Source organism: Phocoena phocoena, chromosome 9 (genome assembly GCF_963924675.1).
Source record: "Phocoena phocoena chromosome 9, mPhoPho1.1, whole genome shotgun sequence".
Lineage (NCBI taxonomy): Eukaryota > Metazoa > Chordata > Mammalia > Artiodactyla > Phocoenidae > Phocoena > Phocoena phocoena.
In genome coordinates this window covers 88,506,376-88,518,763 of record NC_089227.1, presented here as the reverse complement: position 1 = coordinate 88,518,763, position 12,388 = coordinate 88,506,376, and the positions used below count along the sequence as shown (strand labels likewise).

Genomic DNA, 12,388 nt, shown 5'->3' with positions numbered 1-12,388 from the left:
TGTATACACTGCATTTTGTTTATTCATTCATCTGTTGATGGACACGTAGGTTGTATTGTGAATAATTCTGCTATGAATATTTGTGTACAAGTTCTGTTCAAATCCTTCCTTTCAATTCTTTTGGTATATCCCCCAAAGTGGAATTGCTGGATCAGATGCTAATTCCATGTTTAACTTTTTGAGGAACCACCAAACTGTCTTCCATAGCAGCTGCAGTTCTTGACATTTTATAGTGTTTTTTTTCTTTTCTTTTAATTTTTATTGGAGTTTAGTTGATTTACAATGTGTTAGTTTCAGGTGTATAGCAAAGTGAATCTGTTATACCTATACATATATCCATTCTTTTTTAGATGCTTTTCCCATATAGGCCATTACAGAGTAATGAGTAGTTTCCTATGCTATACAGTAGTGGCCCTATGTTTTGGTTTTTTTTTTTAACATCTTTATTGGAGTATAATTGCTTTACAATGTTGTGTTACTTTCTGCTGTATAACAAAGTAAATCAGCTATATGTATACATAGATCCCCATATCCCCTCCCTCTTGAGGCTCCCTCCCACCCTCCCTATCCCACTATAGTGTATTTTATACAAATCTTTTGAACAGGGTCCTAAGTACAAAACCATGTATACAGCACTTTATGAGTGATAAGGAATTTTTGAGCATGATTTTGAGTGTATGATTTTTATTTTGTACACTTACTACATGGGAGGTTTTTGGTGATGCAGGAGCATTTTTATGTATGTCAGAATTTGTACTGTGTTGTCTGTTTACAATAGCCAGGACATGGAACCAACCTAAATGTCCATCCACAGATGAATGGATAAAGAAGATGTGGCACATATATACAGTGGAATATTACTCAGCCATAAAAAGAAATGAAATTGAGTTATTTATAGTGAGGTGGATGGACCTAGAGTCTGTCATACAGAGTGAAGTAAGTCAGAAAGAGAAAAATAAATACCGTATGCTGACACATATATATGGAATCTAAAAAAAAAAAAAATGGTACTGAAGAACCTAGTGGCAGGGCAGGAATAAAGACATAGCCGTAGAGAATGCACTTGAGGATCTGGGGTGGGGGGAGGGGAAGCTGGGGCGAAGTGAGAGCACCATCGACATATATACACTACCAAATGTAGAACAGTTAGCTACTGGGAAGCAGCAGCATAGCACAGGGAGATCAGCTCGGTGCTTTGCAATGACCTAGAGGCATGGAATAGGGAGGCTCAAGAGGGAGGGGATATGGGGACATGTGTATGCATGTGGCTGATTCACTTTGTTGTACAACAGAAACTAACACAGTATTGTGAAGCAATTATACTCCAATAAAGATCTATTAAAAAAAAAAAATGACCGCTTAGAGTTGAGCCCAAGAAAAGTCTGCCCCAACCAACACATGCTTGCTACCCTGTTCTCTGTCTCTGGCTCACTCTTAACCTGAAGTGGAGGACTGCCCTTCCCCCAGCTCAGTGTGGTCCCCCTGCGCGCCACCCCCCTCCATTTCTGGGATTTCTAAGTAATAAATCTTGTAACTTAAAAAAAAAAAAAGAATTTATACTGTGTTGCGTTATTAGTTGCAGGTGATATAGAGAACAAGAACTTAAATAATGAAGTAGAGATTTCCTGTAGAATTTAAATTTTTGAAAGAGTAATGTCACTTTTACTTTGAGGACATTTGCACTATATACCGAAGAATATGCGACCGAGCCTTCAGTAATCATAACTTCTGTCTTACCATATTGGAAAGAACATGGGCTTTGAAGTTGGCAGTCTTACTTTTGCATTCTTTAACACTCCTCATTTTATTTATTTGTTTGTTTGTTTCTTTTTGAATTTTTATTGGAGTATAGTTGATTTACAGTGTTGTGTTTCTGCTGTACAGCAAAGTGAATCAGTTACTCAGTTATACATATACATATATCCACTCTTTTTTAGATTCTTTTCCCATATAGGTCATTACAGAGTATTGAGTAGAGTTCCCTGTGCTATACAGTAGGTCCTTATTAGTTATCTATTTTATACATAATAGTGTATATATGTCAATTCCAATCTCCCAATTTATCCCTCTCCCCCTTTCCCCCCCTGGTAACCATAAGATTAAACCCCTCATTTTATATATGAGGAAACTGATAGTGGCAAAACTGTGTCTGCAGACCAGGATTCCTGAATTGTTTATAAATACATATACCATTTTTTTCTTTTTAAGAAGCTTATATTTTGAAATAATTATAGGTTCATAAAAAGATATTTCATTTTTCTTCTAATTATTAACAAAAGTCAGATTTAATTTTCCTAAAAGAGATGAAAATAATTTCTTTTTTTAAGTTTGGCCATTTGAATTGCAAAAATGTTTGTTGTAGCAATACAGATAATACAGATTTTCAAAATAAAATTAGTACCTCCATTTTGTCTTTTGTGATATGGATAACATTTTGGTGTATAACCTTCAATGTGCTTTATTTTCTTCGAGAAACAAATCAAATATATACGCATAGAGTTTTTATATTTACGTGGAAGTAGTTATATATTTACGTTATTCTCCAATTTACTTTTACAAATTAAAAAATCCTATATAATAGACATCTCCTGATTCAACACACATCAACCTTACGGCTATATCATTATTTACTTAATGATTTGCCAACTGATGGATAGTTAACATTGTTTGCAGTTTTCTACTCTTATGAACAATGCTGCAAAACATATAGCAAAGTACTTGGTGCACATGTGTGAGTATGTAGGATAGAGTCTAAGGTGGTTTAAGGGAGTGGTTAAAAGCACAGATGTGGGGCTAATTCCTGGAATGAATCCAGGCTGCACCACTTAATAGCTGTGCAATTTAAGGCAAGGTACTCTTTGTGCTCCCATTTCCCTTTGTAAAGAGGAACTTAGATCAGTGATAATCTCTGCTTTGCCGGGGGAGACTAACTTTGACAGGCTGGTGGGGGAAAAATGCTACCTCACTGTTTACTAACTAAAGAGGTTGATCATCTTTTCATATGTTGTAATCATTTGTAATTCTTTTGTGAACTACTCATCATATTCTGTTCTCATTTTTTCTTTTGACTTGTTTGCCTTTTAAAAATTGCTTGTAAGATTTCTATATATTCTGGATAGTGACTCTTGTATACAGTGAATATATCCTTTACTCTGTTGCTTGCTTTACTCTGTTGCTTTAATTTGTCTGTTTTTTTCTTTTCACATTGCTAAGTTGATCATATCTATCTTTTATGAATTTCTGTTTCTGCTTAGGAAGACTTTCTGTATCCCAAGATTTTTAAAAATTCTATTTTCTTCTAACTTTAATAGTTTATTTCAGTGTATAGCTCTTTAGACAGATCATACGGGATTTGTTTTGATTGCAGTGTGAGATAGCTATATACTGTTTCTTTCTTAAAATGGATAGACCAGGACCCTGTTACTGCTTTTAAATTGGGTCCATCCTCACCATATTGATTTGTTATGTCCCCCCACACCTTTTTAAAATAAATTCATTTATTTATTTTTGGCTGCGTTGGGTCTTCGTTGCTGTGCATGGGCTTTTTCTAGTTGTGATGAGCAGGGGCTACTCTTCATTGCGGTGCATGGGCTTCTCATTGCGGTGGCTTCACTTGTTGCAGAGCACAGGCTCTAGGCGCATAGGCTTCAGTAGTTGTGGCTCGTGGGCTCATTAGTTGTGGCTCACGGGCTCTAGAGCGCAGGCTCAGTAGCTGTGGCACACGGGCTTGGTTGCGGCATGTGAATCTTCTCAGACCAGGGCTCTAACCCATGTCCCCTGCATTGGCAGGTGGATTCTTAACCACTGCGCCACCAGGGAAGCCCTTGTTATGTCCCTTTTATCAAATATTAAAATCTCATTAGTTCATGGTTCTGTTTATAGATTCTCTATTTAATTTCTTTGATCTTTTGTCTGTTTTTGTACCGATATCAAATTATTTGTTACTGTAGCTTTGTAGTACAGTTCATATCTGATAGTGCAGATCCCCACATTTCTTCCACAAAAGTTTCAAAGCATGTCTCATGCATTTACTCTTTCATGTAAACTTTAGAATTAGTTTGTCAAATTATGTAAACAAACAAAATATCTCCGTTATTTTGACATAGCGTTTTAATTTAACAGTGACTTTAGCCTGAAAATTTTCAATTCTCCATAATCTAAAAAGATAAATTATTTAATTTTTAAAAAGACTTTGAGGCATGGATATCTATTTGTTCTCTTCCCCCTTTCTGTAGGCTTTTTGTAGCATTTCTATAATAAAAAGGAATATTTTAATTTTGTTTAATACGTGTGTATTTTCCCAGAAGTGAATTTTTCATTGGCATATTAATACATATTTAATTGTAAACAATTAGGTTCTATGGCATTTTTTTTTCAAGTCTTATGTTTTCTGTGGTAATGGTTTGACATTAACATGTAATTACAGGTAACTGAAACTGCTCTCCTTCATTAGTTTTATTTTGTAAATTAGGACACATTTTAGACTACCATAATACTCTTCTAGTTATGTGGCAGTATTACTACTAGCTTTTAGGTGAAAGCTAAGACAGTGTACAGTATGTTTTAAGGTGAAGATGTTTCTGCATAGTATTTATTCCCCTAAAATATGCTATGATTAGTACTGGTTAGTATTAAATGTTTTAGCTAAAAAAAGGAAGTTCTTTTGTGTTTCTGTTGAATCAAAAAATTTAACAACCTCATGCCTTTTATCTTGACATGAAGAATATACAGAATTCCATCTTCTGAGATAGCAAAAATTGATCTGTTTAATATTTTTCAAATTTTTTATGAAATTTGATTCTTGATCATTGAATATGCCATATTTTTTCAGTAGTAAGCAGTATATTTTGTTTTTTCTTATGCAGGTCTTCGAAGTTCTACAGTTTAGTTCCTAGCGCTGAACCTCCTTCTCCCTTAAATTATTATAAACTTTTGCTGCTGTTTAATAAACGTGAAGATGTCTCGCAGTCCTGATGTGAAGGAAGACCCTGTGGAATGTCCTCTTTGCATGGAGCCCTTGGAGATAGATGATATCAACTTTTTCCCTTGCACCTGTGGCTACCAGATTTGCCGATTTTGTTGGCATCGAATTCGCACTGATGAAAATGGGCTTTGTCCTGCATGCAGAAAGGTAAATACTCCAAAATAACTTTGTGTTTAGTTTTTTTCCCCATGCCTATGAGTAAGTAGATTTAAAAGAATCTACAAACCTCAGATGAGATAATGTGTAGCATTGTATTTTTAAGATTTAATGAAGTGGAAAGAACACTGCCCTGGGAGTCAGAGTCTCGCCTTTATTGTTAACTAAGTATATGACCTTGGTGAAGCCACATAACCTCTCTGGTTGGCCTTAGTTTTCTTATCTGAGGAGATTGACAAGGTTGGTGGTGCTGGCTGTTTAATTGGATTAGGAGTAGAGAGAGGCAGTAGATTTAGGTAGGATGGTGTGAAATTGGAAAAGCACTATCAGGATTACATCTGGGGGGAAATTTGCTTTAGTTTTCTAGTACAAAATAGTAGAGAAGTTTTGATGTTTACTAAAAAAGATCATGAGTTAAAATGAAAAGAGAAATCCTGGTTTAGAAGGTAATACTTAACTTCATTTGTTGGTCCTTATGGCAATCCTAGGCTGATAGTGCTATCCCTATTGTATGCTTAAGGAAACTAGGCCTTTTAAGTAACTTATCGAAGGCATCAACTAATGGGTAGTAGGTTTGGGGGTCAAATGCAAGTCCTTTGAATCCTTTCTAAATCTAAAGTATCTATGATTTTTAAAATAGTATTCTGGGTTTTGTTGTTTTTATAAGCAGATGCAGCAGTTACAGTGTAGTAAGTGACCTATTAGGGTGAGTAGGATTGCTGCATCTCTGTTTTGAAGGACTTTGTTACCACCTTAGGGATTAATGCAAATAGCTATTTTTTGCCTTATCTTTAATGTCTGTTTGTATGATTTAAACTTTCTTTTGTTTACCCATTCAAAGAGCTCTTGGTTCATTATTACCAAATTCTGAGAATTGGAAATGTGCTTTAGATACCTAGGTTATTAAAAAAAATAATATCTCAGAAGGCAATGCATTGTCCAGTTTTTTTTTTAATCTAATGGGCAGTTAACGTAGATTATATGAATGAAAAAAGGTGAGCTCTACTTAAATGTTAATTAATGTAGTTTATATATATATATATATATATATATATATATGTTATATAACAGGTGTTTATAATATCTTTTTATATAGTTCATATACTTTAAGAATGTGAATGGAAAGGTAAATGAAAACGATAACATTAGCTTTTTAAATTTGTGTTAATGAATTTTAAAACATTCAGTTGTATTTAAAAAATCAGTTTCCCATCATTCCATTAGAGGACAATTGTACTGAACTCTTATGTTGAAAGTGGTAACTTTCAGGATAACCTAAGACTATTTGATGAAATGGCAAAGAAATTCATTTCAGTTTTAAGGGATTACCTAGAATCACCTCAAATCCTTAGAAAGTGGAGCAAAAAATAGAAAAAAATTTAAGATTAAAAACTAAACAGAGTAACTTCAGCAAAGCTGGTTGTTAGTAAAAGGGTTCCTTTCTGGGAGGACTAGTGTGAGGAATCTGGAGGGCAGAAGGCCATTGGGATCAATTTAAAGAAAAAGTGTTAACTCAAAACATATTCAGGAGAAGACTTGAAAAAAGGTAATAATAGTGGTGCTTCAAGATCCTCGGAAAACTGTCAGTGTGGTTGGTTGAGTACAGAGGCATTGGAACAACAGTCCAACTATTATGCCAGGTAGCAGGTACAGATGCCCTCTGGGTGGAACACTGATTATAAATTTAGGTCAGAGCCTTAAAGGGGATAGAAATACCCTGGAGGAACTAGGACCTCCTATGCTCAGAAGATGAACTATTAGCCTACCCCTTTGAGCTGTTTTTCCTCTCTGTGGTCACAAAAAAACATCCTGCAAACAGAAATAGTATTTTATAGACTGGTTGACAGAGTTCTTACATGTGCAACAACCAAGAATCAATAGGTATTTCAGGAAAGCCAACATTATGGAAGAGAAGCACAAAAATCAGTATATAGAAGAATCTAACATAAGTAAGCAAACAGAAAGAAACTTTTTCAAGTGTCATTGGTACCTCTCAAAGAGGTAAGAGAGAATGACATATTCATGTAGAAGGAACATTTTTTTTTAAAAAAACAGAGATCTTCAAAATAAACAATCCTATAGATACGTTGAAGAAAAGAATGAACACAGTTCAAGAGCAAATTAGCGAGTTGGAAGATTGTGCTGAGTATTTTTTTGCAGGATATAGTGCAGAAATTTAACAAATAGAAAGCATGAACGAAAAGTTAGGCAATGTAAAAGAGAGATCTACTGGTTCTAATCTCTGCTAAGAGAAGTTTTAGAAGCAGTGAGCTAAGAATGGATCAGAAGAAATAATGAAAGAACTAATAGAAGAAAATTACTCACTATGAAAAGCAGTTGTCCTCAGATTAGAAGGGTTCTGTAAGTATGAAGCAAGATGACTGAAAAATACCAACATCTGTTTACATAATTGTGAGATTTTAGAATATCTAGAATAAAGACAAAGTTCTGAAAGTCCATGAGAGAAAAATACATAGATCACAAAGGAACAAGAATAAAACTGACGTCAGTGTTTTTGTTTTACAACCATAGAAAAGAGAACACAAACGAAAAATTTGTTTTTCCAAATTTTTGAGTGAAAATAAGTTTTAATGAATTCTCAATTTCATTCAGATTTGAAAGCATAATAAAACATTTTACAGACATACAAAGATTAATCAGGTTTAATATCCACTATACAATACAAGTAGAAGAGTTGAAGATGACTGCAAGAATTTGAACTGAGCAACTAGAAGTAGAGAATGGCCATTAACTGAGATGGGGAAGACTGCTCTTCTAGGAATAGGGTTTTTGAGAAGATCAGGAACTCGGTTTTAAACATGTTAAGTTTGAGATTCCTGTTAGAGACTTAAATGGACATATTGACTAGACAGGTGAATATTCAAGTTTGGTTTGGGCATGGAGATGTAAATTTGGGAGTTAATCAATATATAGAATATTTTTATAAATTAATGACACTGGATGAAATCACAGAGAGGGTCAGTGGAAAAAATGAGAGATTGTCTAAGGATGAATACCAAGGCTCTCCAACATTTATAGAAAGAAAAGAAAAAAAAATCCAGATTAAAGAAATATGAGACAACCTCCTTTTGAGTCTCCAAGTTAGAATCTTTAGCTGAGGCACTTATTGTTAATAGTCAGACCAGGAGGTTTTTTTGTTTTTGTCTTTGTTTTTTAATTTCTTGTTGACTTAATATCCACTTAATATCCACAACTCTTAGAACCTCTCCTTAGTCTCTTAACTACCAGACTTTGCTCATGCCTGTCTCATGGCATGAGTCACGGAAGGCAGACAGTGCAGGACACACAAAGTCTTGGAATCTGGCTTAGCTTTGCTAGAGAGTGCTGAACACACATAATTATGAAGCTGCCCATCTCAGTCAGGGACCAGCAAATCTTTACATCTCTGGAGCCCAGCCTCAGTGGTTGTGTTAACATGGAAGGAAACCACAAGTGTTTCTGGAGAGGACCGTGAAGCTACAATTTAGATACAGCCCAACCCTGCAGGGAGAAGCCTGTAGAAGGCGTTCTGTGAGATGTCAAATTGAGATGATTTAAATAAACTTGGAGATGCAGGTGGCGCTAGTTGAAGCCAGCTCCTGATTTTGGCTCACAAGATGAAACCTGTCTGCAGAAAGGGCCTCTTTTGTTTTAATAGCTTTGAAAAGCAGAGAGAGAGGCAGGTTTCAAAAACATATGAAGTTGAATGTTTCTCTTTGGTCCTAGTTGCTGAGCCTAGTGGAGTCAAAAGGACCTTAGTGCTTCCCTAAACAGGTGCAGGTCATTCCTTAGACTGCCTTTGCATGTCCTTTTAGTGCAGCATGTCTGAGAAAAATATCTGGTGGAAACAGCAGATGTGGGAACATGAGTGGTTTACTGATATAGCACCATACAACATTGGCTCACATGGAAATTAGAGACTGGCCAAGGAAATGAAAACTTCAACAAGAGTATTATTTTCACCTCAGAAATAATAGAAGATATTGAATCCATGAAACAAGAACAGTATGGTATAAAAAATTCAGTGAATAAGAAACAGTTATTGAAAATTAAAATATGGTAGCAGAAATAACTCAGGCAAAGAGTTGGAAGATGAAGTTGAGATGATCTCTTAACAAGTAGTGCAAAAAGGCAAAGGAGAATGTATGAGAGAAGAGATAACTTTTATTTGAGGATCAGTCCAGGAGGTCACATAACAAATAAGTTAGTATTCTAGAAAGAGATCACAATGATACAGAGGAAAATTGTCTTCAATAGTATATGATTGAAGAATATTCCCAGAACCAAAGGACATATTTTCAGATTAAAAAGGCCCCAAAGAATACGAAAACATTAATTCAGAAAGATATATGCACTGTTATGTTCCTTGTGGTATTATTTACAGTAACAAGATATGAAAACAACCTAAGTGTCCATCAATGGATGAATGGATAAAGAAGATGTGTATTCCACACACTGGAATACTACTCAGCCATCAAAAGGTGGAATCTTGCCATTTGTGACAGCATGGATGGACCTTGAAGGGTCCATGCTAAGTGAAATAAGTCAGATGGAGAAAGACAAATACTGTATGATTTCAGTCATATGTGGAATATACAAACAAAACAAAATAAATGAACAAACCAAATAAAAACAAACACATAGATACAGAGAACAGAGTAGTGGTTACCAGAGGGGAAGGGGCGGAGGGGGAGGGTGAAATAGATAAAGGGCATCAACTGTTTGGTGACAGATAGAAACTAAATTTTTGGTGGTGAGCACACTGTAGAGTACATAGAAGTAGAAATATAACGTTGTACACATGAAACTTACAGGTTATAAACCAGTTACCGCAAAAAAAACAGAAACAAAATACAAACCACCAAAAAAGCAAAAATGCCCATCAAGTGCCAGGCACAAACTTTTATTTTTAAGTATCAAAATACCAAAGAGAAAGAAGTCCTACAAATTTCCAAAGAGGAAGAGGTAGGTTGCACATAAAAGATCAGGAATCAGTCATTTCAGACTTTTCTAAATCAAGTCTTAAAGCTAGAAGACACTTCTGAAGGAAATTTATTTTCATTTTAGAACTCTGTATCTGCTTGACTGTTAATTAAGTTTGAGGGAGTTATGAAAAGACATTTTCAGACCTGAAAGTTCTCAAAAATATTTTACCTTCTGTGCATTCTTTCTCAGAAATTTACTAGAGGGTATGCCCCATCAATATAAAGAAATGAAGAAGAGAAAAAAAAATACATGGGATAGAGGAAATAGGTAATTAAACATAGACAAGAAGCAGTGGGATTTCTTGGATGATGGGGAAGGATGAAAGATGTGACCTGTAGAGGGCAGTTAATCCAGAATGTGGCAAATCAGAAAGCTCCAAGGGGAATCTCTACAAAAAGATCAAAATGAAAGAATACTTGGTGTTTTTAAAGAGAAATGTCTTGTGAAACCATTTCAACAAGTGGAGGAAATTTGATGGTTGAATTAGTAATAAACACATAGAGATCTAATCAGACAAAACACAGTTATTAACTCTACGGGAAACAAAAACTTGTACAGAAAAAGTAATCATATTATGCTGCAATGGCTCAGATATGAAGTAGGAGTTGAGATTTATTTTTTTCCATACAGATATCCTGTTGTTACTGCATCTTTTGTAGAAAAGACTGCCCCTTTACTTTTGAATGGTTTTGGACTCTCATGAAAATCAGTTGCTGATAAATGTGTCAGTCTATTTCTAGAGTCTGTATCTCATCCACTGATGATTATGTCTATCTTTTTGTCAATACCATACTGTCTTGACTACTCTAAATCTTCAAATCTGTTATAATAAAAGCTTTCAAATTTGTTATTCTATTTAGAATTTATTCTGTGTATCTGAACCTTAGCCTTTCCACATAAATTTTTTAATTAGCTTGTTATTTTGTACAAAAAGACTACTGGAATTTTGGTTGAGATTGCATTGAATAAGCAGGTCAATTTGAGGAAAAACGACATCTTGAAAATGTTGACTCATATAGGTCATGAATAAGTTTTATCTTTCCATTTTTCTAGGTTTTAAACATTTCAGAAACAATGTTCTGTAGTTTTTATGTACAGAGTACAGCATATTTTGTTATATTTGCCTATAACTTTTTTTAGGGGGGGGAATTTTTTTTGTTTTTTGGGCCACACCACGTGGCATGTGGGATCCCAGCTCCCTCACCAGGGATCAAACCTGTGCCCCCTGTAGTGGAAGGGTGGTGTCCTAACCACTGGACCACCAGGGAGGTCCCTGTGATTTTGAGCTTTGGCACATGATACTGTTTTTAAAATTCCATTTTCCAGTTGTTCATTGTCATTATGTAGAATAATTGATTTTTGTTAAATAGATTCATTAGGACTTTCTTAATAGATGATCACATCTTCTGTGGATAAAGACAGTTTTATTTCTTTCCAACCTTTATTTCTTTAAATTGTTTTTCTTGCCTTATTGCAGTGGGTAAGCCCTACACTATAACCTTGGATAAAAGTGGAATGAACACATATCCTTGTTTGTTCCCAATCTTAGTGAGAAGATGTTGAGTATTTCACTATTAAGTATGTCACTGTTTTTTTGTAGGTGGTCCTTATCAGGTTGAGGAAGTTTGCTTTTATTCTTTGCCTACAGAGAGTTTTTATCGTGAGTGGGTGTTGCATTTTATCCAGTGCCTTTTCTGCTTCTATTGAGATGATCGTGTGTTATCTCCTTCGTTCTGTAGAAACAGTGATTCAGGTTGATTTTTTAAATCAACTTTCCCTCCCAAGGGTGAATCTCATTTGATCATGATGTATTATCCTTTTTATTTTCAATTTGCTAATATTTTCAGGAGGAGTTTTGCATCTGTGTCATGAGAGGTATTTATCTGTGGCTTTCTTTTATGTTGTTTTTAGATTTGGTACCAAAGAAATACTGGTTTCAGGGGATGTTTCCTCCTCTATATTCTGAAAGAGTACATGTGACTGGTGTTCTTTTTTATTTCCTCCCTAAATTCATTGTTTACGCTCACTGTATCAGGGTGTCTTCAGGAGGGCTGTTATGAAAACTGGCTACCGCAGGATTCCTGTATGTAGATTTCTGGAATTCTTTTTGTACTAGTTCCCCCTGTGTGGTATTTTGCCCCATAAATTTCAGTTGCCTCAACGTCTTCAAATTTTGAACACTGTCCCCCTCTGCTCATTGAGACCGTTGGACCCAGTGCCAATGTCCAGTAAGTGCCAGAAGAGCAGAAAACTGGGACACTT

The 12,388-nt window shown here is 35.2% G+C and overlaps 1 protein-coding gene across 10 annotated transcripts in view; it reads left to right on the top strand.

Moving 5' to 3' along the window:
• The window catches only part of CNOT4 (CCR4-NOT transcription complex subunit 4), a 141,890-nt gene that overhangs the window by 56,128 nt on the left and 73,374 nt on the right, over positions 1 to 12,388 (top strand). For 8 of the 10 annotated variants that reach the window (XM_065883347.1, XM_065883345.1, XM_065883350.1 and 5 more), the window contains exon 1: positions 4,958 to 5,131. In XM_065883347.1, the coding sequence (XP_065739419.1) occupies positions 4,958 to 5,131 (174 nt within the window). Of the gene's footprint in view, positions 1 to 4,865; positions 5,132 to 12,388 lie in introns of those variants that run through there. The other 2 variants (XM_065883348.1, XM_065883349.1) reach the window with 1 other exon arrangement.